Source organism: Emydura macquarii, unplaced genomic scaffold (genome assembly GCF_026122565.2).
Source record: "Emydura macquarii macquarii isolate MOO-44397 ecotype Brisbane River unplaced genomic scaffold, CSIRO-AGI_Emac_v2 contig_1644, whole genome shotgun sequence".
NCBI classification, from domain to species: Eukaryota; Metazoa; Chordata; order Testudines; family Chelidae; genus Emydura; species Emydura macquarii.
In genome coordinates, this window is record NW_027131781.1 from 12,737,433 (window position 1) to 12,764,197 (window position 26,765).

At 44.4% G+C, this 26,765-nt stretch overlaps 1 protein-coding gene across 1 annotated transcript in view; it reads left to right on the forward strand.

Annotated features, from left to right (window-relative positions):
• Positions 1-26,765, forward strand: part of AGBL1 (AGBL carboxypeptidase 1) — a 338,276-nt gene that overhangs the window by 221,741 nt on the left and 89,770 nt on the right. Inside the window, exon 22 of the mRNA XM_067555656.1 lies at positions 14,875-15,038. Within this exon, the coding sequence (XP_067411757.1) occupies positions 14,875-15,038 (164 nt within the window). The remainder of the gene's footprint in view (positions 1-14,874; positions 15,039-26,765) is intronic.

Genomic DNA, 26,765 nt, shown 5'->3' on the forward strand with positions numbered 1-26,765 from the left:
GCACTCCAGATAGATATGCACCAGGGTCTCCCTCATGCCGCAAAAGGGACAGGCTTTGGGACGGGGGGTGAACCGTGCCAGGTACACACCTGTGCTCATGGCTCCATGGAGGAGCTGCCAGCTGATATCCCTGGTGGGCTGTGGGACCAAGGTGGAGTACAGACTGGCCCACTGGGGTCTCTCGCCCTCGACCTGTGGTAAGAGGCTGCCCTCACCTCCTGGGATATGCGCCAGGAGGTTCGATGGGTGGAGAGCCCCATGCGCTGACCCAGCACTTGGGGATCCACCCAGTCCCCCCGGCCGTAGTCCAGGAGGTCTCCGATCTTGGTGACACCTGCCAGGACCAGCCTCTGGTGCACTGAGAGGGACTCCACCACCTGCACACCGAGATGGGGGTTGTGTAGCAGGGACTCCGCGAGACGAGCGGCTGGAAATGACTATGGTGCAGGAGTATATGGGAATGCAGCAAGGGGCTCCAGGCTCAGAGGGGAGTGGGAAAGGAATAGAGCTCTGTTTGGAAGGAGGGGAGGAGGACTCTGTCTCACGGTAGGAGCCAGGGGAGACGTGGGGCCAGCTTTGGGGTTACAAGCTGTCTTGCTCTCCTAAGCTGCCTATCATTTCCTCCCACTGAGTCTTGTGAGGTTGTTGCTGGGTTGTTGTTGGTTTTTTTTTTTTTTTTTTGAAGATACAGTTCTGAGTATCTGGAGGGAGTCCTGGGATTATTACAGAAGAATAGCCTAGTATTTTTATGAGGTACCCCTTGAATTTTTCTTGAAACTCAGCCGTTACTTCGTGCTACTCCTGTGACATAAAAAAGTACCCCAGCACTCCAGAGGAATGGCCCCTAATGCTACAGCTCCCAACAGTATTATTGGAGTGCTTGAGAAAGAGACGACTCCCGGGTCCTATTCCCAGCTCTCCCGCTGGCCAGCTGTGTGACCGTACCTACGTCACTCCCCCTCTGTGTGACCTCATTTGCAGGTATGCTCCCCTACCTCCCAGGAGCTAGTTGTGTGCTTCCTTGAAGGTGTTTATAAAAGGCTTTATGTTCTGGGATGAAAGGCTCTGGGGAAGATGCTGTTGTTAGGGTAGGAATAAGGGTCAGAAGCTTGCTGATAGTGATTGTCCTGATTAATTACTACATTCATCTTTACAGCTCCTCCTCAGCAAATGTAATCTGCCCTGGTTCCTTGTTTCAGTCATTGTTCAGTGACTGGGCACAGAGAGCAGTGGAGAAGAAGAGCTGTGAAGAAAACACCACTCTCCTTTTCACCCCTTCTTCTGAGCTGGCACCACGCCTGTGGGAAGTGTCCGCTGCTGGCTATCCTTGCTCTTGCTTATGAAAGATTCTTCCAGAAAAGGGTCCAGCTCTTGTCCTCCAATAGTCAGCTAAGAAACCCTTCATCTGACAACAAGAGCAAACTCCAGGTATTTCAGAAGATGGGCCTGGTTTCTTGGCTGCCTGGGAATCAACGGTGATGTGACTTGGTTTTGGGGCTTGGACTTTTCCATTTGTTTGTAGGGTAGATTTACCCTATCAAGGAAATGATCCTTTATGTCCCATGGTGCTTTCAATGCTGCAAGACCTGGGCACAAACCAAATCTCCCTATCCCATACACAAACTTTTTAAAGGGTGAAATCCTCCCCCATTCATTCATTTTGTTTTTGTCTTGCACACTGAAAAACAAACAGGTGTTAGAAAGAGAGAGAGCATGAGAGACAGAGAAAGCAAGGATGGATTACATCAAATGGGTCCTGGAATCATTCTTGTTCTTCTAAATATGCCTCTGTAGATGGACTCTTCTACTGTTGCCCATACCTTTGATCATTGGTGAGGTGTGTCTTGGTAGTACTTTCCTGTGGCTTCTTACATGGAAAGGTGCAAGGCTAGAGATCATGTCTAAATCAACCAGTGTGAGTAGGAGGTGAGTGAATTTGTGTGTATTCAAGCCTGGTGACCCATCCGTGGAAAAGTGAGCAGTGGGAAATCGAAGAAAAGGGGGAAAACTTACCTTGGTTCCTCTCCAGCTTTTGGTTCTGCTTTGTTGTGTTTTCAGTTTTCATGTGATTGTGTCTGCATATCAGTCAGGAATTGTTTTCTGCTTGAGTTGGGAACATTCCCTTAAGCTCTTCTGAGTGCACAATCCCCTTGTTCTCTTTCCCAGGCCAATTTCAGAGTGCATTTTGGCAGATTACAAAAGTGCTGAATGTTTATCATCTTGTCTTACATCATCATTTTGCTGTATCATTTATTTTTCCTTTGACGGATTTTTAACACTGTCAGTCTAATATGCATGAGGGGTTGAAGTGTATTACCATAATGCAGTGTATTATGGGTAATCCCATGCAAATTGTTCTGTGGAGATTCACGCTGAATTATGTTCTTGGGGCGAAAAAAAGAGGCAAAACAAAGGTCTTTTTTTTTTTTAACTGTTTGTTCTATGGATTTCAGAGCAACCACCACAGGTGATGGTTTAAAGCAATTGTTTGACATTCAAAAACATGTGCAACTCTTTCAGTGGTGTTCCCTGTCATTGAATCCTGTGCCAAAAGGATGGAGTTATGCAAGAGGAGCTTTTTTGTTTGTCTGTGATATTTCATTTTGAAAATGTTGCTAGTTTGTCAAAGAAGAAAAAAGGGTGGGTGGAAAGCACCTGTTGCTAGTTTTCCCAACACTGTGCTATAAATCTCTCTGGGAAACATCAGTTGTTATGAACTTAAAGAGCATCTGATGTCTCTTGGAAGTGGCAGACCTGATCATATGTCAAGTAGTTTCTGTATTTCACTCTTTCCTTGTTTTCTGTTACCAATGTTTTCTGTTACCAAAGACATTTACACACAAAAGATGGTCCTTTGTTCCTCTGGAGTCTGTTCACCTTCCCAACCTGAAAAAATAATTCTCTTTGAAGGACATAACATTTGATTGTTGTGGAAATGATTGTGATGTCACTAACAGAAGATTAGAGCTTTAGTTAGAAAGAATAAGCAGCAGGTTGAGATTTCCTCCTAAGGAAATAGTGGCTTGTTTTTATGCAAATGTCCTTGCTAATAATTGTACTGGATGCGAAATCCAGGACGCGTGTCCTCTAGTCAGCGATGGCTCTACTTCCATTTGTTTTGCCTAGTTTATTAGGAATAGTCAGTTGGTCTTTAAAGACACTTAGGCTTGTAGTTTATTGATGGAAGGCTTGTGTCTTTCTCACCTGTTGCTCCAGGAGGCACTGAATTCGTCCGCTGGCATCTGGGTTGCCTCCTGCTGGCCTCTTATCTCTGAAAAAGCCAAAGTGGAAATATCTAAGGAAGAACAAGGAAATGGTTTGCTGCTTTAACTTGTGATTCACATTAGTTATCTCAGTTGTGACTAGCTGCCTCCCTCTTACCCTGACCCTGTCTCTCTGACCTCAGCTTTTTCCTGTTCTTCAGTCTTTTCCTTAGATTCTTCAAAGTTCAGACACTTTCCGTCTTTTTCCCTCCACAAGCTGATTTGGTGGAGACCTGAGAATATGGCGCATTCTGGTATGATTATACATTGGAATGTAAAGACCCCTGGGTAGTTTGCAAAGGTTTGGGTCTAACCCCTGGGTCCTGCTGACACTCCCTCTCTTCCTTAAAGAAGTTCAAATGTCTAAGCCTGTATCTATGGGTGAGTTTACCAGGCCCCTTTGCAACCTGTATATCCACTATAACACGCTACTTTATAAGGCATGTTCAGATACCTAGGGCCTAGCTTATTGTGGCCTTGCACATTGTCTAGTCATTTACACCAGATCAAAGGGAGGGAAGCGTGGGTGTGAAAGGCTGCCAGATCAGAAGGGCAGCATTCTGTACTCAGGTTTCACTACACGAGATGCAGGGCAGTGGTGAATATGCCCCTATAGAATTGCACTTCATAAGCCCTAGAGAGCAACAGATTCTGTTCAGCTCCATTCTCCTCATCTGTAACAATCTCCCTGCTTATGACTCCTGGACTCAACTAACCCCATCTCCGTGACCCATCTAAAAGTATGCCTCCTAACCAAGCCCCGCAATGAAATGGTCAGAATCCCATCTCCTGAGCCTCCCAGTAATCACCATCTTCAAAAATTCCTCCCTAAAATCTGGCTATTGCCCCAGCTTTATCATACATATCCTAACACTATCATACATATCTACGAACAGGGTCTTTACAATGCATTACTGTAGCTCACATGGTTCACCCGTATTTACATGTATGGATCACGCACTACTGAGGGGTCTGTAGGATGATTTTTGGTAGAAATTACCTTCTACAGAAGTGAGTTTTCATCTAGTGTGAGAGCCCTTAAGAGCCATGTTCTAGATTGCAAGCACAGTTATAGTTGGCATGAGGAAGAAGTTAAAAGGAAAAAAAGATCTCTACTATTATTCTCGTTTTTCTATTAAACACGACTAGCAGCAAGACGGATGAATGTGAGTCAGAATAATAATGCCAACACCTTTAAGAAAACATGATAACAACAAACTCCTTGCTTGTGATTCCATCCAGCTTCAAAAGGAATAGCTAGAAAGATGGGGGAGAAGCCCATTCTGCTATAAGTCTCTTTCCTTTCTGATCTGTGCTAAGATGTAGATCTTTTGGGTTTTCCTGCCTGCTTTTTGCTTGGAAAAGGAATGTGTCCTTTGTTGTTTCAGACAGGCTAGTACAATAGGTTGCAGAGTCACAGTAGCTTCCTGATTCTGAACCTTAGTTTGTTGGGAGCAATAGATGGGGAAGTTAGCTTTGATAGTGTAAATTGAAGAGGACCAAACAGCATTAGTGTTTTTGCTGCAGGCTGAGCAGTCATACATAATTTAGCAGGAAAGGGCCAGGTGGCTCTTGGGGTATTACATCGGGGTAGGAGATAGATTTGTGATGCATGAAAATTTAAAGTAATGAAGGATGTAATCAGTGGCTGAGAGTTAGGGCTTTAGGTGGCTCAACACACTTGGAGAACTGTGTTCAGATTATATTTCAAATTAATTTGTGAAATTGTGTTGAGAAGGTCAAAGCCTAATCTTTCTCTGAACACTTGTGTGCTTTTCAAAATCACCACAGACTTGGGTATGATTGCCAGTAGCTACTAGCGGGATGGAGAGCTCTGGTTTGAGATACGTTACCAGAATACATTGGGGGGCTCAGGACTAGACTATGGGAAGCATGCAGCAGGTCCAAATTGCTTTGTACTGGTAGAGCTGTGGGGAGAAGATGCAGGATTTGAATAGACGGGGATGCTGCAGGTCAGGATTGAGGTGCTTTGGCAGAGCAGATGGCAGATTGGATGTTGAGGATTCAAATTTAGATACATTATGAGAGGTCTGTTCAGTGCCCTGGTCTGAAGAGGCAGGTCAGAATTCAGGTGTGTTGGCAGAGCTGGCAGGGAACCAAGAATGGAATAGCAGGATGTGCTGTGAATCAGGGTGCATTGGCAAAATTATATGGCAGGAGCAAAGGTTTATGTGTTGCCTACATATGTTATTTTACCCTCAAGCCATCACTATTAATAACCAGGAGCAGATGACATTCCTCTAGGAATTCTGAGGTAACTAATGACAAAGGAGCTGAGCTACTAACAAAAATATGCAATTTACCATTAAAAAGAGCCAGAGGACTAGGTGGCAGTCATTATCCTTACCTTGTTTAACAAGGTGCTAAGTATGATTCTTGGCATTTAAAGACTTACTTCAGGGGCTGAGAAAACCAATAAAGACACAATTTCAAGTGAATATAATAACATAGGGACAAGGCAACATAGTCTGTGAGGTGAATTTTGCTTCTCTGTTAATACGTTAGAATTCCTTGAAAGAGGTAAGGAACTCAGTGGCTGAAAGAGAAGTGGTGACTGAAATTTAATTAGCCTTTCATGAGGTTTTTGATATAGCCCCTTAAAAAAGCTATTAAGGAAATTTGGGAACGTTGAGGTGAGAGATAAAGGACCTGTCACGTATTCAAACTCTATTTAAAAGAGGATTTAAAAGTAGGAATAACTGGGCAATTCTTGGCATGGTAAGAGGTTAAGTGTGAGGTGACCCCAGGTATCAGTGCTACTCAGTATATTTATTAATGATGCAGGTGATGGGGAGGAGAATGAGACAGCAAAATTTGCTGCTGCTGTTGCTGCTACTGAATTATACAGTAGTGGGGAAGATTGTAAGGACCTCAGGAAACGATGAAATTGAGTAATATGTTGGCCAATGAAATGTAGACAAAAGCACATTGGAAGGAACAATTTAAAGCACTTAGACACATGGATGGGTTTTGAATTAATTGTAAACACTGAGGAAAAATAAGTAGCCATCATCTAGAAAGCTAGATGAAGATGTCTGCTCAATGTGCAGCAGCAGCAGCAATAAAGAAACAGTGAATTAGACACTAGCCTGTATGAAGAGAGGGATAGAGAATAACACAGCAAACGTTATAATGTCACTATGGACATTGATACTTCCTCCCCTAGAATATTAGTTTTGGACTGGATCAGTTTATCTGGAAAAAGACAAAAGCAGAATTAAAGGAGATCCAGAGAAGGCAAATGAAAATGTTTAGTGACCGGGAAGGAGCTTCAGTATGAGGAGACATTAGGAAAATGTGTGCTGTTTAGTTTGGAAAGTGAAAGAGTAAAGGACAATATGAAAAAAGGCTTTACGCTATGCTGTGCATGTTTTGCACTAGTGTAGCTGGCACAAGGGGGCAACAAGGAAGCCCCCCCGGATTACCTGATACAGAACACCTCCACCCAGTGCTGAGCCAACTCCACCAGTTCTGCCCCATCTCTGCAGAAGCAGCGGGGACAAGGTGTGTGTGGAGGTAAGCTGGGGCAGAATGTTGCCAGGCTGGAACAGGTAGCAGGAAGTGTGACTGGGGTGGACCTGTGCCACGCTGATTCCTCACTGCCGAGGGGCTAAGGCAGCACAAGCACAGCTTAGGAGACCCAGGGGTCTCCCTAGCTTGTGCCAGAGGGTGAACCAGCTCCTGCAGGCCGTGAATAGGGGAGGCATAAATCAGCTCCCCTCAACACTGGGGCTGATGAAACAATAACTTTTCCAACTCTGTGGTGTAGTTCTAGGGTTTAGAATGGGGACTGATAGGCCACAACTCTTCCCAGGAGTACCATACTTGCTGTGTAAACTTGGGCGAGTCACTTCCGTTCTCTGTGTCTCATTTATCCCACCTGTAAAGTGGGGATAATAGTCCACACCTGACAGGAGAGTCATGAGATGTCACCAGTTAGTGTTTGTAAAGTCCTTTGAGACCCTGTGGTGAACAGTGCTGGGGAGTGATATTGTAAAGAGATTGAGTGGCATGTAGAAGGCTTTGCAGATACTGTGTTTAACCTTGTGATATAATACAAGGATAAGATGGCACTTCATGAAATAATTAATCTGTGGACCCAGTAGTGGATGGCATTATAAAGACAACTAACTTGTTAAGATTAACCAAAAAAAGGATTAGACACTTATATAAATAAGAGTAGCATCTGCATTTACGTTAGATGGAATAAAATTACAAGGACCTTATGTTTCAAGGCATAGGGAGACCACCATCTGCGGTCAGGAAGATATTTTACTCCCATGGTGTAATATTGCTGAGATAGGTACATTTTATATCTTCCTCTGAAGTTCAAGACAGGACATTAGTTGGTGAAGGCAATATTGGTTCCATGTCATTGGTTTTTGTTTGTTCTCATGTACCAGGGTGGCGAGTGTGGGGATCCTACGTGGGGGTATGTGAAGGAAGGAACGGTGAAGATTATTGAGGGAGGAAGAGAGAAAGGGGAATATGGAGAGGAAAATTTGAGGAGGGAAGGTTGGAGAGAAGCATGGAGGGCTTCTGGAGCGAGGCTGCTGTGGAGAGATTGTGGGGATGGGAACCCGAGGCAAATAGTTGGTGAGGAGGAAGTGACCCCAGACAATCTTTGTTAGCCTTTTTCCCCACAAGAACTCTGGAGAATTCAAACTTCAACTTGCTTGAATGTTTGGCCCCTGTGAAACTCCCGGTGAACAGCTTTTGAAACAGCTCCTTCAGTGGGTCCAAAGGGAGGGAGTCGTCCCTCTTAGTTCACTTTCTATCTCCACCTCCTGAACAATCCTGGCTGTAAAATACATGTGTTTAATAAGGGCAGCATTTCGTTCATCACAGAAAAACGGCACAGAACAAAAGCACCCCCTAGTGCCCCGTCTCTTTATGTATCCAGAGCTATCGGCCAATCCTGATGTCCTTGCTCAGCCTTAACTCAGGTAGTACTCCCGTTGACTTCAATAGGAACTTTGCCTGAGTGAGGACCATAGGGTTCAACCCTAGATAGACAGACAGTGATGTTACTTCACTTTGTGACCCATCTCCAAGACAACAATGACAAACATTCAGAACTAGACAAGCATTCAGAACTAGACACACTATATACCAGTAGCCTAGGCAGATAGGGTTCCATGAGTTTTCCTCTTGCTTCCATTCCTCTGTATCAGCCACCATTGGGCCCAGCAGCCTCTTGTCCTCTCTTTCATATCTCCCATCCACCTCTCCTCTTTCATGCTAGAAATTCCCTTGATCCTCCTGCACACTTTTCCCCTGCATCATTGGCCCTTCCTGGTCACTTAATCTGCATATTTATCCTTAAAGTCCTTTGACCCAAATTAATTGTTTTATCCCTATTTTTTTCCATTTTGCATGTCCCTGCCATTAAATACACTATTGTAGCTGTGTCAGGGGTTGTGGCACATGAGAAAACTTAGCTTTTCCCTCATTACCACGCAGTCCATAAGCACCAAATTCCTCAAGATGTGCGCCTGTGTGTTTTTATTTGGATAAGGGGGGAGAGGAGAGGGAGACAGCAGTGTTTAAGGCATAGTCCAGACTAAATTTAAGGCAGCAGACATCAGACACTGAATGTTTCATTCATTCCTCTGCAGCCTTTGGATGGTTTCTATTAGTATTCTGACTGAGAGCTCACTGATGGAATTAGTGGGAAACCAGACTGTCAATTTATTTATACCCAGCCTCAGGGCATAACCACTGTGAATGTGTAAAAGCCATTGAGATGCAGAGAATACTCTGTGTATGTGTGTATATAGTGACTGGAAGTGAGTTTCTGGCAGAAAGCTGTTGCCCCAAGGATTGAACTGATAGTAGCAGAGAACGCCTTGATGGCATTATTGCACACCCAAAGCCCTCCTTTTCTACTCAGGGAGCAATCATTTTCCTTAAAATCTCCATTCTACCTATGTTTATGGACGTCTTTTGGCCTTAAATTTGCTGCATCTTTAGTTTTCCTTTGCTAAGGCATCTCCAGTTTAACTCACAAGGTCCTGCAATCCTCTCTGCCATCAGGTGAACGTTGTGAAGCAATATTGCTTTCAGCTGTGGGAATGTTTAATGCTGCCTTTTTGCCTCCAGCACCATAGCTGTATCATTAATCTTGCGAAGCATTCTGAGGGCAGTTTGTCTAATGACAGAAACCTTTAGCTGTGGATACAGCAAAGCTGAATATTAACAAGCATTATTCACCAGGAATGACTCTACCAGCTCTGGTTTGGAGATACCTGTTAGCATACTAGTGTTCTGGCCAGATTGGAGCTCAAGTAATTATTGTCCACCTGCCCCAAATTTCCTCCTGACTGTGAGACAGCATGAGTTGCTGGGTCCCAGTCCAATTCCTATGGGACACGTCTGCCTCAGAAAGGCCATCCTGACTTCAAGCACTAACTGATGCCCCAGCTCACAGTTTCAGCAGAGAGGCTGACCTGGCCCATAGAGAGACACACTAAGCTTTTCAGCCTCTTGTGATAGATAAGGCCTACCATTCCTCTGGTCAACTGCATAGATCTTCTCTAGAATTTGTTTGGTCTGATATATGAAATGTTGCCCAAAGCATGACATGGAATCTCAGGAGGGCCTCAGTACAGCCTTCTACAATGATATGAGAATTTGGAAGAGAAAGTCAAGGACTCACAGGTGACTCTGACTGGCAAAACATGTGCAGCTCCACTCTGCCCCACAGCGGCCAAGAGACAGCTCCCCTGTCATCCCCTAACAGGATATCTGCAGAAGGCAGTACGCCGGCAGGGACCACGTGAACCTAGGAAGTTAGAGGAGGCTCAATCCATGTACTAGACAGAAAGGTAAGGTCATGGAAGACTCAGACTGAAGGTCACCTTGTATAAAAATGCAGTAGACATAGTGGCATAGTCCACTGACCTGTAAGGCTTTGGTAACCAGACCACATTCTGTCACTGGGTCCAGAGCCAGCTCTATTCAGTGCAGTGTGGCTGACGGCATATTGGGCTTCATTAGTAGGAGCATTGCCAGCAGGGCAAGGGAAGTGATGATTCCCCTCTATTTGGCACTGGTGAGGTCACATTTGGAGTATTGTGTCCAGTTTTATGCCCCCCACTGCAGAAAGGATGTGAACAAACGAGAAAGTCCAGCGGAGGGCAACAAAATGAATAGGGGGCTGGAGCACATGACTTATGAGGAGAGGCTGAGGGAACGAGGCTTGTTTAGTCTGCAGAAGAGAAGAGTGAGGGGGGGATTTGATAGCAGCTTTTAACTACCTGAAAAAGGATTCCAGGCAGGATGTAGCTAGGCTGTTCTCAATGGTGGTAGATGACAGAACTAGGAGCAATGGTCTCAAGTTGCAGTGGGGGAGGTCTAGGTTGGGTATTAGGAAAAACGTTTTTCACTAGGAGGGTGGTGGAGCACTGGAATGGGTTACCTAGGGAAGTGGCGGAATTTCCATCCTTATAGGTTTTTAAGGTGCGGCTTGACAAAACCCTGGCTGAGATGATTTAGTTGTGGTTGGTCCTGCTTTGAGCAGGGGGTTGGACTAATTGACGTCCTGAGGTCCCTTCCAACCCTATCTTTCTATGATTCTGTGATTCTATGGCCAGTGTCTCCTGCAAGCCATTTACTAAACACAGGCATGGGTTGGCACTGCCCTATACATCTCATATGGCAGGCATGTGTGTGTGTTTGGATGCAGAGATCTACATCAGGAGGTCCTGGCTTTGCTGGCAGGATCCATCAAGGACATTAGTTTTATATCTCAGTTCTGTCAACAACTCAATTTCCTACCATAGTCATGGCACACACCTTTCACCCCAATCCACGACTAAAAGTTGGGGAGGAGAGAGGGAACGAATGAGAGAGAATGATCTGATCTAGCTGAGTTAAAAAATAAGTCTCTCTGTGTTTGAAGTGAATACAGTGTGTTAACAAGTAATCCTGTAGCTGAGATTTCCAGCTGTTACTCCTGAACTGTCTGATATCAAAGCAATATGGGCCCATGGTACAGCAGCTAACTTCAGTGCAGGAGCAATTACAGCCTGATGTTTTCAGGTATATTACGGTTTTATTATTATTATTTCTCCGCTCATAGTTTCTTAAGGCCTCTTCATATCCTGAATAAAACCCTAGGGGATCATAAAGCCACAGGCAGAGCTTTAGCACAGTTGGTGCTTGGCATCTCCTGGATTGATAAGTATTTAGTGTGTTGCCTTCCTCTTGGAAGCAGAGGCCTGCAATACACCCCAGAGGAAGCCTCAAGATGTTCTTTGTATATTCTGCACCCAAGAGAAGCCCTTGTCGCTGTATAAATGACACATTTCTGCTTCTGCTCTCCCTGGTCGAGCCCCCCTCTTTGTTTGGACATAATCAAAAACTGCCAAAAAATAGAATTATTTTTGAATAAATAAATAACACATTTAAAAACTTGTTCAGAGCCACCAAGCACTGTCACTGCCTTGCGTTTATAACCCTTGCTTCCTGTGCCTTATCCCTCTGGTTTCTTACTATTATTAATGATTTGCATTGCCGTAGCTCATTGTACTGACGCATTTAGTCCCTAGTCTGAAGAGTTTATGGTCTCTGAGATTTGCCCAACATTTTATAGCAGTGACTGGGACCAGAGGGAGTGGAATCCAGGTTGCCAGACTCCCAGTTTAGTGTTCTGTCCACTAGGCCACTTTACCTACATGCTGCTTTGTCTTCACACGTCACATCACCGCTTTATTTTGATTGGGCAGGCACTTTTTCTTTCTGTTTGTCTCCAGTGCCTGCTATATTTTTGAAAGCTGCATTGTTTTATTTTATTATTGCCAATGATAATAATTGCAGCTTCATAGTTTTGGCTCAGAAGATGTGGACGAGAGCAAGAATTTCAACATATTTACCATGAAAAGCTGCATTTGCCATGGCAGCTTTAACCCCAGGTGACATTTACACATACTCTATCTGCCAAACTATAACTGGTGGTTTTCTCATAGTCCTGACTTGCCTTGTGGACCTGACAAACCTGGCTGAAGTGTTTTCAGGGAGAAGTGCAGTAGTTTATGTGAGAAATCTCTCCTTACTTCTATCTAGCAGGCACTCTTAGTTCAGAAATAATCACAGCTCGCACTTACAAAGGGTTTCTCAGTCCCCAAGGGTCCTGAAGTGCTCTACAAATCTGACAGACTCTATACAGGGAGAAAGCCCATGTGATCAGAGCTCTGCCTCCTCTAATGGATTAATGGAACTTTCTCGGCTCTGTTACCCTAAGATGTTCAGTAATACGTAGTAAACCTCCGAGCCCAGAAATAAAGACCATATTGGAACGGAGCTCAAACCATCCACACTGTTGTTCCTGGGAATGTAAGTGGGGGCTTTTGACTGTTACTAAGAAAACGATCTTTGGTAATGGAGTTGGGACCTCATATCAGAGGGGGGTCTACAGAGAGGTTTTGTACTGAGGAAGCCCATAGGGTTGATGCTGGCAGATACAGCAAAAGTTCAGTGATTGATTCTGCCCCCTGTATAATGTCATTAGAGATTTTTTTGTGAATGGGATCAGTAAATGCCGAAGCTGAGTGGAGTTTACAGACACACTCTCATTCTTATATATCTGGGCTTGATTCTGTCCAGCCCTTACACAGCATATGTGGTACTCCTAGTGATTTCATTAACAATTACATGCAGCAGAAGAATCAGAGCCCTGGCTTTGTTTCATTTTAGTTGTTGCACGTTTTTGAGGGGAACAAACAGAAACCCCCAGAAAAGGTTCAAAGTTTGATTTCTTCAGGGATCAGCACCCAAAAGTTTGCATGCCAGCAAGGCTGAGATGGAAATGACACTAGAACTGGCTTTCTTGTGGGGTTTCTGGCCTTTCCTGCTTCTGGTTGGATTGGGAAGCTTCTGATAGCCTCTTTGAGAGCTATAAGCACAAAGATGCTGTTTAAAAGGAAAAATACAAAGTGTGGGGTAGGGGAGAATAATCTGAATGGTTCAGTTCAGGGTTAATATAAATCAGTTGGAGTTCTATCTGAATCATTGGCTTTCCAAGGGGAGCAGTGAGGACAAAAAACTAACTTCTTTTAAGTCTGAGCTTGATAAGTTTATGGAGGGGACGGTATGATGAGGTTGCCTAGAATGCCATATGGCCCATCTGCAACTGCTATTAGCAAATATCTCCAACGGCCAGAGCTGGGACACTACATGGGGAGGGCTCTGACTTACTACAGAGAATTCTTTCCGAGGGGTCTGACTGGAGGGTCTTGTCCACCCGCCCAGGCTCTGACTGATCGCTGTATTTTAGGTCAGGAAAGAATTTTTCCCCCCAGTTAAGATTGGCAGAGACCCTGCAGCTTTTTCTCCTTCCCCTGCAAGTGGGGTATAGGTCTCTTGCTGGTTTGAACTAAAGTAAAGAATGGATTCTCTGTAACTTGAAGACTTTAAATCAAGATTTGAGGATGTCAGTAACCCAGCCAAAGGTTATGGGTCTGTTACAAGAGTGGGTAGGTGAGGTGCTGTGGCTGTGGTGTGCAGGAAGTCAAACTAGATAATCATGATGGTCCCTTCTGGCCTTACAATCTTTGAGTCTGTGAGACCCTATTTAGGCCCTGATTCAGCCAGGTACTGCAGCATATGCCTAACTAAGCACGTGAGATGTACCATTGAAGAACTTGGTGAATTGGCTTCTATATGCAGGCTTGACCAGGACTCCTTTAATACTGCACTAACAATCAGCTAAGCTTGCCCAAGAGGAACCATTGCACCTTGTTCAAAGTCAGAGAGGCTTGACAATGTACCAGATTAAAGAAGGGTCTGACCCAAACCTTGGTCTGCACTGCTAACCAAATCAGATCCACAGCCTCCCAGACTTCGGAGATGTTTGCAGTCCAAACCAGGAACTACATCCCCCTAGTTCATAACAGGCAAGACGCCCATGAATTTCGGGGTGTTGAAAATCCAGCTCCACAGTTTGCAACTGCAGCCTGCCTCTGCCAGGGAGACACCAGTGTTTAGTAGAAGGGGAGGCTCCTCAGAGGTGTTTGTTATTTTGTAATTACTTTGTTATTGATTTTTGTAAACTATTCATAAGTTGTAAAGAACTTCCCACCCCTCCTTCCTTTTTATCTCTGCCCCTGCTAACAGTTTCCGTGACACAGCCCGTTTGCCTTCCCATGGCTCTTTTCTTAACAGACAGGGAGTGTGGTCTAATGTTCTGAGTTCAGGGCTGGGTTTGGAGCCAGGAACACATGGAGTCTGATACTTGTTCTTACAGTGGCTCACACTTCATTAATAGTCAAGTCGTCTGAATTCTCTGCCTTAGTTTCCCCACCTGTAAAAGAGAGGCCACGGAACCATGTTAATGGTTGTAAATCTCTCTGCAGATGAAAAGATCTGTATGGAGCAAGTGCAAAGTAAAAATAGGTGTTTGCAATCTTTGACCAATGGAGTAAACATGTTGGTGTGTTGTCTGGTTCCTTTCATCATCCTGTCTCTAGACTTTCCTACCTGTAGGAATACGCCAGAGAGCTGTAGCCTATATTGGATGGTATCTCTTCCTCTTACCCCGAATTGGGTGATTCCAGACTCATGACTCTAGGTTTCTGGTTTTCACCTCTAGGGCCTGCAGATTGGAACACGAGAGCTGGAGGAAATGGGATCCAAGTTCTGTCTGGGACTCCTCATCCTGCAGCTCAAATCCTTGCCCTGCAGCAAGACTCTGATGGCTCAGGCAGCATCCCTGCTGGATCTGGAGGAGGAGATCACAGATCGCTGGGCACAAAGGTCAGAGCAAGAGCATTACTCACAGGGTCCTGCACAAAAGGTGGTTTGGCAGGGAATGGTTCTGGTTCCATGTTCACAGCACCAGCCTCAACCATGGGCTAAGCTGTGTGTCAGGGACAGGGGCATATTGATGCTCATTAGAAATGCGGAGACAACTGATTCCTAAAAAAGCCCATGGTGGAGGCAGCCATCCATGAGGTTATCAGTGCTGCCCTGCAGCCTTCAGAATGGGTAAATCAGGTAGAGAAGGTCCTTTCAGACTTTCCACTCACTTGCCCATCTGTTCCATTGCATGGGAATGGAATCACCTGGAAGAATTCTCCATCTGTGATGGGTGGGGTGGTCTCCTCTTCGTAGCCATTCAAGGAGGGGCGCCTCTCCCCGACAGAATCTGTTTCCATCATCAATAAAAGGCTCCCTGAAGAAAGGCTTCCACGAGGAAGTCTTTCCCTGAGAACATCAGGAAAGGGTCTGAGTGCTGCAAATTCAGAAGGGAGCTCGTCAACAAATTTTAGAAATTTGAGGCTTGATCCTGGGAAGGGGCAAAGCACCCACAACTCCCATTCATTATGCTCTGCACCTCAAGAGTTGGACAGTCTTTGACTTGTGGTTCATACAATGAAACCTTGATCCTACTGATTATTTTGGAGAGGCTTTTCATTAATCTCTCTTTTTAAAATGCTAAATTCTGCTCTGAGTATCCTGGGGGCAATTCCATTGCACTCAATGGGTTCAATGTCAGGGTGGTTGCATCAGTGTAAATGAGAGGAGAGTTTTGGCTTAGATGTGTGTCAGAATATAAAGAACATAAATTCAGGTGTCTGAGGAGATAGGGAGGTCTCTATGCAACAGCACCATTCTTACTCGCCAGTGACATGTGCATGTATCAAACTAATATTCTTCAAAGAGTGATGGGAAAAGAAAACCCAGTGGCTGATATGAGTCGATGCTCCCCCTACAGGTCTTTCATCAGCAGATTCTCTCACTCTCACCAATGAAAAAGGCAAATTCTTATGTAGCAGAAATATCACCGTAATTTATAGTGGGTTTCCAGTCTTCCCCTTCAGGGATACGTAACAGCCATTAGTACCACCTGTTCTCCATGCTGGAGACCACATTTACAACCTTGTTTATAATTTTTAATGTTTATGGAGGGAGGAATGAAAAAGTGTAAAAATAGAGATGCTCTTTCGGATTAGTCATGCTCACTCGTACATGTGAACATGAAGCAATTACTGCAGGTCCCAAACACTGACTGTGTCGCGAACAGCCGTCCGACAAGTAATCAGCATGTCATTAGAAAGGATTGCTCGAGCCTGGCCGGACGGATGGATTCCAGGCATAAATCAAACCCTGACTTTGGAACTAGAGCTGCATAAAGCCTTCGAGTTAAAATAACTACTCAAATGGGGAGAAAAAAATCCACATATCTATTGAAGCTGAGCAATGAAATAAAGCCACTGGGTTAGATGGAACTGGCTCAGCCAGAACTGATCCTGGCCTTTGCCTACAACCTAAGCCGAATCCTGTTGAGATGAAAAGATGTAAAATTCTGTTATCATTTTGTTTGCTTGGTTTCATTGTAATGTACACTCATTTCAGCCCTTTAGAGTCTTGGAAGAGAATGGAACTGGGTGTACCAAAATAATAGCAGGAAACTCATTCACACACAATTATTTCCTATTTAGCACTGTGCAGGGGATCAGACTAGATGATCATGATGGGCGTTTCTGGCCTTAAAATCTATGAGTCTGTGAGTTTAAACCAAGTTGTACTGGAAATTTCAACTGATCTGGCTAAATTCCCATAACACAGAAATTTAGATCCATGTGGGATAAAGACATGAACTGTTAGTTAGGTGCTTACTGAAGTGGAATCAATAGCCCCTTTGAAATTTGTCCAGCTTTAGGTTGTATGTCATCATCATCCAGTGATGTAGTGTCACTGGCTGAGAGGGTTAGGCAGAATGACAACTTCAAATACTCACAGGAACTACCTTTGGGCTTGGGTGGGCAGAATGACTGGCTTAGTGGATTTGTTTGCTAAACGTGTGTTTGCAAATCAGGTAACTCACTGAATTTTGAATTCCACCCAGTGATATGCCATTGCAAGAACTCATTGTAGGAATTAGGAGAGGGAACACATGAACCAGGAAGATTGGTAACATAGTCAGTTCTTCCTAAATGAACCAATGAAAATGACTGTGCAATGTAGTGATTTCAGTTCAGCACACCAATACACTACTGCAGAGTTTATGTGACTCAATTTGAGACAAATGCATAATGTACTCCAGAATATGAGTAGGAACTCTTTTGTAAACAGTGTAAAAATGCAATGTGCAGAATTCATATTGTATACAGGCAGGAAAATAGATCTTCCTGGGCTTAATATACACTAACAAAGTTTGCAGGAATGATTGCCCACCAGAGCAGCTTCATTAGTAGTAGTGATCGGGGAAGCTGTAGTGTAGACAGGTTGCAAGTTTTTTTTTACTGATGCTTTAGTCCAGTCTTACTCAGCACAGGCTGACAGTGGTAAGAACACTGGAGTCCTGTCTAAACGACTATTTCCAGTGTTGCTATCAGCAGTGGAGCAGCACTAAGAGAAAATTACAGCTATGAAATTGTGATTGTAGAGGGATCCTTCTGGGTTTGCAGAAACTAAAGTTTTGGTGGCTTAATACTAGTGCTGTAATTTTCTTTTCGTTACAACAAAGGTGCATTGCATTCTGCAGCATGTTATACTCTGTGCTACTGAGCGCGTAAGTAGGGTGGAGTGAAACTATCCAAAATATTTTTGCCCCTTTGCCAAGTGGTAGTAGATTTTGGGGCCTTGCAGACTAGATTCCCATTGGAAGAGAAATCAGTCATGCAGAGTCTGGGTATTATCTGAATGTAATTTGTTTTGTTGACTCTCTATACACCTGTCCTGGAACAGGGGTGGTTACAAATGGAACCCAGCCAAACCCCTCTTCCAAAAATCTCAGGAAAAACACCAGTGCCCTGTTCCCAGGAAGCATCTCTATCCCAAGGAATGACTGGAGGTAGCGAGACCAAAGCAGCTGGCAAACTCCCTGGCTATTTGTGACGGCTTTCCCAAAAGGAAACTGCATCACAAAAGGAACAATGACACAGCATGTCTCCAAAAACTGTGCACTGCTTGCACACTAATAAAAGAACTTGTAAACATATGTGTACCAGCCCCCTCCTCCCCCGGGATTTCTGCTGAAACAGTTTGCACCTGTGACACTGAGAATTTTCAAGCATTTTTGGGAACTGGTAAATTCGAACCTTGGTGAAAAGAACCCATTTCCTTTGACACACAACTTTTTGCTGCCAGTAAGGTGACATTATACTCTGGGCTGAATTAAAATTTTAGTTCCAAATTTGTTCCAGGACAATGTTTTGTTTTCCTGTTTGTAAAGACAAGGGATTTATTCCTGGCCAAATGCCGGAGCTGCTTTTTATTTTCACTAGAATTAGCCAAAAATTCAAAATGAGTCTACAAAATTTTGTTAAATGTCAAAACTGGATCTGTGCGAACTTCACACACTCTTTAAGGACATAAATACACCCCAAAGGAGAAATACACACCTGGCTGTGCACCAACCCTTCTCAATAGTGGGCACTTATTCACATGCATAGTGCCATTGAAGTTCTTGGGACTACTCAGATAGGTGATCACCAACATGAGGGAGGGTTCTGCAATCAAGTACTAAATGCGTCCATGCACACCTGTAGGCACACTCACATGTATACAGGACCACACCTGTAACTCATATGACTGCCCGTTCAGTGACACAGGGGTTACATCTGTGTCACTGGAAACACTGAATTGGATTTAGATTCAGGGTTAAGGTGGAGGATTAACAGCCTTCATTTAATACGCTTTGCTTTTCTGGAAGTCTGTGTGGAGTAGCTAGCAATCCCAACGTGTTGTGTTTTAGCTCTAGGTCTTGCACAAAACCCAGGATGGATTTTTCAGGGGTTCTGTCTTCTTAATTTATTCCCAAGAGCTGGAAAGGAGCATACAGCCATTACAACAGCACTCAGCACAGACTCGTTAGCAACTGGTGAGTTGCAAACGAATCCCAACACCAGAGTGTTCTATTTTATGTTCCAGTGCAAAGCCCCTTATTTATTCTGGGCTTGACTCTGGTTGCACTTGCAACTACCTTTGATCAGAGTTATTAGTGTCATTCCTTTGGCTTTAGTGTAGCTACTCATGATTTACTCTGGGGTAATGAAGTTCAGACGAGATTCTCTATTGGTGCCAAAGGAGTTACGTACAATTGGGCTTGGGTTTTCTTCCCTCAGCAATGACGAATCAAAGAGGAACATAAATGAAATCTATGTCTGTCTAACTTAATCTAGTCTGTCTCCTGTATACATATTCCTAAAGTACTCATCACCATTGTACTCAGGATGACAGGCCAAACCACGAAACAAGAAATTAATCCAGCACTGGGTGTAGTTCGATCCCAGACTTAATTAACTAAGTGGCTCATCTGAAACTCCTGTAGGTCCCAGTTTGTGAAGTCACAGCTTCTGGACCTCTCAGACGTCTCTGTCCATTTATTTTATTTTTAAATCCCTGCAGTTTGTCTCCCGTACGTGTTTGCCTTTGCCCTGGGTGTCTGGTGTGCTTGGCATTGACTTGGCATGTCAGCCTCTCCCTCTGACAGCAAACATTTCCACCTGTCAGGGTTTATATCTATCCATGTCTTTTAATCCTCCCCTTCTCCAAGCTGTCTCTTTCTTTCCCCACTGTTCAGAAGGGGATGACTGGGAGGGACTAGACAGTTTTTGTGCACTTGACCCAGCTCTGTCAGAATCAGTGGTCAGTAAATTGGAACAAGCCATAGCAGTCCAGTAAGCAAGTTTTCTGATGGAAGGTTGCCATGTGAATGAGGGATTTGTCACACCAGATTAGACCATTGGTCCCTTGCATGCAGTAGCCAATAAGCAATGCTTCACAGAAAGGTAGAAAGAAACTACGCGCGGCCTAGTCAATTGTTTGGTGTTGGACATGGGCCATCTGTGGATACCTGTCTATATTGTATAATGGTGTAGTGTTTACCTTGTGCGTCTTCCAGACTAACTCTGGGGTTTGTTACTCAGACTTTACTCAGCCCTTCCTCAGACAAACCTCCCCCTGACCTCCCGGTGTGTTATACCTGATGAAGGACTAAGGAAGAACTGAGTAAGAGCCTTGAGATTTGTCTCTGTGCAAATACCAAGCAAGTACCTATAATGCTGTCGGGATATTGGAGCCCACAGCCCAGAGCGCTGGCACCATGAAACATGCTGTCCTTAATGAATACAAAGGGAAGATGAAAGAGCGAGAAGCTTAAAGTGTTTCCAAAGAGAATAACTTCCACATAACGCCTCAGTGGAAGGTGCCGTAAACGCTGCAGGGTTGGGGTGGTTGCTCTGTTGCCCTGATTGGTCCCTGACCTTTTTGGTGTATGTAGTAAGCAGCCCCTGCTCCTAGGGCACATCATGCTCCCCCACGCACTGTATTCTGCTTAGTACCCGAAGGGCACATGGTGCGCACTGGGGGACTTTGCTGTGCTTGACACTGCCCCGCACAAGAACACAAAGTGTATATTCAGGCACTCTTCTGGACTTAGTGCCCCTTCCTCCACGGGGATATGATATGCACTTGTGTACCTTACTACGCTGTGCATCAGCCAGCCCATTCCAGGCCCACCTGGGGATTTTGCTGTTCTTATTGGCCCCTCCTCCAAGAAAACAAAATGGCCACATGGGTATTTTACTCTGCATATTGTGCCCAACCCCTAGGGCACAAGGTGACCTATCAGGCACAATATTGCACTGCCCCGGAAAGAGCCTCTAATTCTGCCTTTCCAGACTCTCCCTGTGCCCTGTAGTTATCTCAGACCTTCAAGAGCTCACAGCTGGGAAGATGAAGTGCCGACATGTACTTCGGACATCATGGTTTTTGACAATAGGTTTCATGCCTCATTTGCCATAAAAGCTATTAGGTTTTAGTCAACGCTCTCCAAGTAACTTCACATTTGTCATGGCCGGAAATGGGATGGGAATTATGACTATTTGCTCACTTGCAGCAAGTTCAAAAGAGGAAAAAAAACCCTATTATAATTTTCTGCCTTCATCTTCCCTCCACTCTGGACTGATAGTGCTTTTCTCCATTCCCCTATCCCTTCCCTTCTCTTCCTCCCTCCAGCTCACGTTTGGAAGTGTTGTGTATGTAATATAGGCATGCTACGTTTTTATGTGAGACACCTCTTATATGCTGAGACAGACATTTGAAGAATCATTGAACATTGTTGCTGAGTCAGCAACTATTATCTCTATGTTCTTCCATTGTCTCTTACCTTTCTGCAATGGAGCAACTGTATTCCCCACCCCAAATGTCAAACTCTCCTGGCTCTGCTGTTAATGAATACAAAAAGCTGCCCCAGTCCACCTTCAACTGGGATTTTCTCAGCTCCCACATGCTAAACAAGGGTGGGCTAGGTTATACTTGGAGCACAAACACCTTCCCTTGTACCTCTGCACACAAGGAAAACCCAGAGTGCTGCAGGAAGGTATTTGTGATTTAGCAGGTAAATCTCTTTCCTTTGACCTGTACCAAATCATTTCATCAGCATGATGATAGGGTGTGGTAGTGGAGGTGCTGTTTTTTGACTGAGACACAAAACCAAGGCCCTGACCATTCATGGGCATTAAAGATTCTATGGCACTTTTCATGAGAGTAGTTTCTTGACTGCTTTTTTGGGCAAATTCCATTGTGGATAAATGCATTCAGACCCCTTCTGTCCCCTGAACATCTCTGTAAAGAGACACATTTCCCTGTATTGCTCAGATGTTGGGTCGATGAGTGCCATACAATTACCATTAGCTTTAATTAAATTCATTGTGAATTGTTGCGACGTGTAACTGATGCAGAATTTGTGGTGAAGAGCAGTTTCTTATTTAAAAACGTTGGCACAATGCTTTGCCCTGTGAGATGATGTGAATATAGGCTCTGGCTGCTCCCTCACTATCCTGGCCACCTATGGCTGGTAGAGCTTTGGAAAAGCCCCCAGATACTTAGGGCCTTGTATCACTCTCCATTGACCTGCCTTCCTAACAGGAGAGTAATATTTACACTCTTGCCCTATTGAATCTGAACACACTTGATCTGCCACACTGCCGGTCCTTGACAGCCAAAGGAGCTAGCTTGCACTATGGGTTATATGCATGTATGGCAATGCAGTCTGAATGAGAAGCTGCACCTCTTTCCTGCCATCCCTGACTCCTGGTCACCTACAAACTTCAGCATGCCTATTTTGCATTACAAGAGTCCAGGCCCATTGAAATCTGTGGAAGTTCAACCAAGCAGCACTGCCTGTAATTAATGCATTTGGTATTCAAACAGACATCACATAGGCTTCCACAGGTGGGCCATTGTAATACAGCAGCTTTTCATTAACACTTTCTGGAGCTCTCCCTATCTCCCTCCCTTTGCTCATTTTCGTATGATCCTATTGATTTCTTAGATTAGGAAATAGCCTGTGAACTGTGCACCCTCAGTGATTGTTATCAAAAACCCCAGCCTCAGACGTGCCAGGGAGCGTTCAGATCATACACACCTCACCTGAGAGGTAATTAACATATCAAATAACATCTAATGACAAAAAGGAAAAATAAAAGGAAGGAAATGGACAAAAATCAAAGCTAGGAGCTTCAAACTCACACAGATGCATGGCTTGCTGATGGGTCTCGATGAAGTTGTTCAAATTACCCATGTGTACAGACTTGACTGGCCTACAGATAACAACATAGCGGCTCCACAGCACCTTTTCTGTGATGGACATGCTGTGAAGCATATTGGTAGGATCTTATCGATTAGGCATTTTCATATCCATCACGTGTATCTGTCTGCATTAACTCATATGACAATGACTAGAGCTCTGGATCCTCAGACTGTAGGGCTTCAGATGAGATATCACAGCCATGGGGCCGCATAAATGCCTAGACAAATAAATAAATGCTGATTGCTAGCAGAGGTCAGAAAGATGTCTCGCTTCATGAATGATTATTACCCAGAGAAGTGTATTATGGGGGATATCTACTTTCTTCTGAAGCATCCTTCATGGGCTAGGAAAGCACTTTAGATGGATCAGAGTGGGTGGTGTTTTCCAATAGGGAAGGAAGAAGCATAATGGGCTAGATGGGCCATTGGTCTGTTCCAGTGCAGCAGGAGGTGGGATTTCAGAACATATATACCATGTTTCTTTTCTGATGTGGAAGGAGGAGAGGTAAAAGACTAGGTTGTCAGTCGATCTATCATTCCTGGTGGAACTGGAGACAGGAGACCAGGTTATATTGACCATTGGTATTTTCTGGTGCAGCAAGAATTGAAATAACATACTAGATGGACTATTAGACTCTCGTAGTGCTGTAGGAGGCAGGACACCACTTTATCTGTACTATGCTTGTGATTGTCTATGCCCTTTCTTTTCAGCTGCTACAACCACACTCAGAGGAAGGTATAATGGTGAATAGTGGATGCATGGAATAGAGAGGAAACTCCTCCTGGGATTTGTGAAGTTGGCATGTTCTAGCTGATTGAACATAGTGGCAGCATGGATAACTACCAGCAACAGACCACAAGGTCTTGATGCACATGTGTTTGAATGGGCTGCTGTTGCCTGGATTCCAAGACAGACTCCAGAGGCACGTGATAGTTAGGAGATTGGCAAACTAGTCACACTTGTGTGTATTGGAATAGTTCCCCTGGGAGCAGGTGAAAAGTTGAGGTGAGTGGGTGTTTAGACAGGAAAGCACATTTCTGTGAAATCAGAGAGCTTATCCTCCATACCCCTAGTTAGTGGTCTTGTTTGTTGTCACTGTCATACAGGGTGTCTGTGAGTTTATCCATAGGTCCCAATGGAGTCTCCAGAGAAAGACAATCATGTGAGAGAAAATGAGATGGGTCAAGAGTCCGAATGCTTCCCACTACCCCGACCTACTGTGGGCTCAAGTGGTAATCACTAAACACTAGAGATGGGACCAAGGCACAACATTCTGATCTGGATTTCAGACATTTCAGCATAAAAGATTGCCAGTTCAGGGCTCAGGCCATGAGTCCAATGTCACAGGAGCCAGCCCGATGTAGCAAACAATGAAGAATCCAAAGAATCCATGAAGCCAAAGTGAGAGACCACATGGATCAGAATCTCTCCCGTCTGTCAGTGGCATCAGATCCTCCCACTCTCTTTGTGCACAGCAGCAGTGCATACACTTACAGTGAAGATAGGAAAGGCCCATAGGAGTGTCGGCTCCTTCTAGCCCTTCACTTTGTCCATGAAAATACTTCCTAATGTCCTGTGAAGACAGTATTCTGGGGCCCAATGTTTCCCAGGAACCAAAGGATGAAATCTATGCAAATTATGTGAACAACAAGTGTAAGGGTGCACCAGAGAGCTCTGCTGTTATGGTACTCACAGGCACAGAGTGTTCCCACCTCTGCTGCCACTCGATGTGGAAGGAGTGCAACAGCAGAAAAGGCAGCTGTAAACCTGCTTTCAGGGTGATCAGCTTACTGCAGCCCCTTTTGGGTTAGTGCCTGGCACACAAATGTGAGGATGATCTACCGGTGCCTTGGTAGTAGGATGCTACTGGGTACATGGGTCATTAGTGGGGGGAAATCAAGAGAGCCTAGCAGAGCAAATGAGAGAGTAGATGATCAAAGGAGGAAGAGAGAGAGATTCATAATTTAAGATGTGAGTTGTATCTAAAGGGGGTTATTGCCTGGAAGGAAAGGGGGTGGGTGAACAAAGTGTCATATTTGGAGTTGAAAGCTGGCACTGAAACAGCATTTTAAAACACTCCAAAGCCACCTCTGCTGACATCTTGGCTGTATTGTATATTCTGTCAGAAGCTCCAGCTGCTCAGTGTATTGTGACTCTGACTCAAACACAGACCCTGACACTTGCTGCCACTGTATATATTGTTAAGGGAGAGACGTGCTGGAGATCTAGCCTGAGACAGGAAAGAAATATGAGCAGGCTGTTCAATGCCCAGCACATGCACACACATGCATATGAGCGCACATCGATGCACACGTGTAAGCTGGCTCACACACCCACAGGAAATACTTATCATCATATCACAGGCCCATTGGATTTATTAGGATAAATTGGTTTACATTTAACCTTGGCACAAAGGCTTATAAGAGCAGAGATAGCACAACAGAGATGGAAAGGCACAAGTGAAATGACTGTGTTGGTCCTGTGTTCTAGTTTTTATTTGTCTGCATCCCAGTAGAAATGGGCTCAAATAAAAAATGCAGATCCAAACATTGGGAACCTGAAGAAAGCTCAGCTCTAGATCCAGACAGGGAACTTCACTTTGTGGCCCATGTCAGTCTCTAGTACTGAACAATTCATCATGAGTGTGGGTCTCTAGGCAAGAGAGGTCAGAGAGCAGTGTATGGGTGCTTCCAATCAAAATCAAAGTGTGTTGGCAGAGCTGTGTGGGAGGGAGCCTGGACTGGAATAGTAATGCTGCAGGACAAGACTGAGGTGTGTTGGCACAGCTGTCTGTGTATGGTGGACTAAGAGTGAGATGGTAGAGGATGATGCAGGCTGAAGGGCATCGGCAGAACTCTGTGGAAGGACCTGAAACTGGAATAGCTGTGGTGAACCACCAATAGGGACAGCGGGGCATTGGCAGAGCTGTACCTCAGAGGATTGGACAGTGACTGCCTTCACTGTACCTCTTGTTATACCTTCTCTTTTTTTTTCTGGCCAAGTTCACCACCAATACATTAAAATCAAGTATTTAAAAGAAAGAAAACGGAGACATCCTCACATTTCTCCTGGAGCGTGACATGATGCCTGGCCTTCCTTACTAGAAAACAATTTTCTTTATCTTCTAGCAGCCCCCTTCTCCCAATCCTATTCGTGTAGGACGCTTACTCCCTTTTGGTGATAGACTCACTTATCGGTAAGTGAGAGCGCAAAGCTGTCCAGCATATGGGTGCTGAAAAAATTATCAAGACAACATGCAAGCCCTATGTCAGGACAGTGCAGGCAGGAAGGAAGCAACCCATTCCCATGACAGCTACTGGGAGCTGCACAAGCCCTGCATCCGCCATTGGAATTAACTGCTACAGGGTTCCATCTCCCATTCCTGATTCCATTCATTCCAATTAGAGCTCTTGGATTTACACTGATAAAAATGTAATTTCTGGAAGGTTAAATTGTGGTCTTAAAGCAACAGATGGCTGTTTGTGGCCAGCATTTCAAATATGTATTTAAGCCATTTTTAAAATGCATAATCAGTGGCTTTATCTAATGCACATTATACACCTATTAGACCATAACAGCTTTCCCTTACTGTTAACAGGGTGTTACTGCCTTAAATCCCTATCTTGGTGTGAGTCACAGTGTGAGGATTTGGGCTTCAGAGGAGAAATAAGCAACAGAAGCAGTTGAATTCCAGGAAAAGACAGCTTCTGCTTTCAGGCCAATATCCTCAGTCATAAGAAATGAGGGGGAAAATACAGAGCATTTCTTCTATATCTATTTGTCTGTCTAATCAGTCTGTTTTATCTGTCAAGCCTATTTAAAAATTTTTTATACCATTCCCATCACTGTGGCATCTTATATTGGTATGGGATTCTGTCTAAAGAGGCAATACTATAATATCCTCAGTAAAGTATTCACATCTCTTTAAAAGATAGAGGACC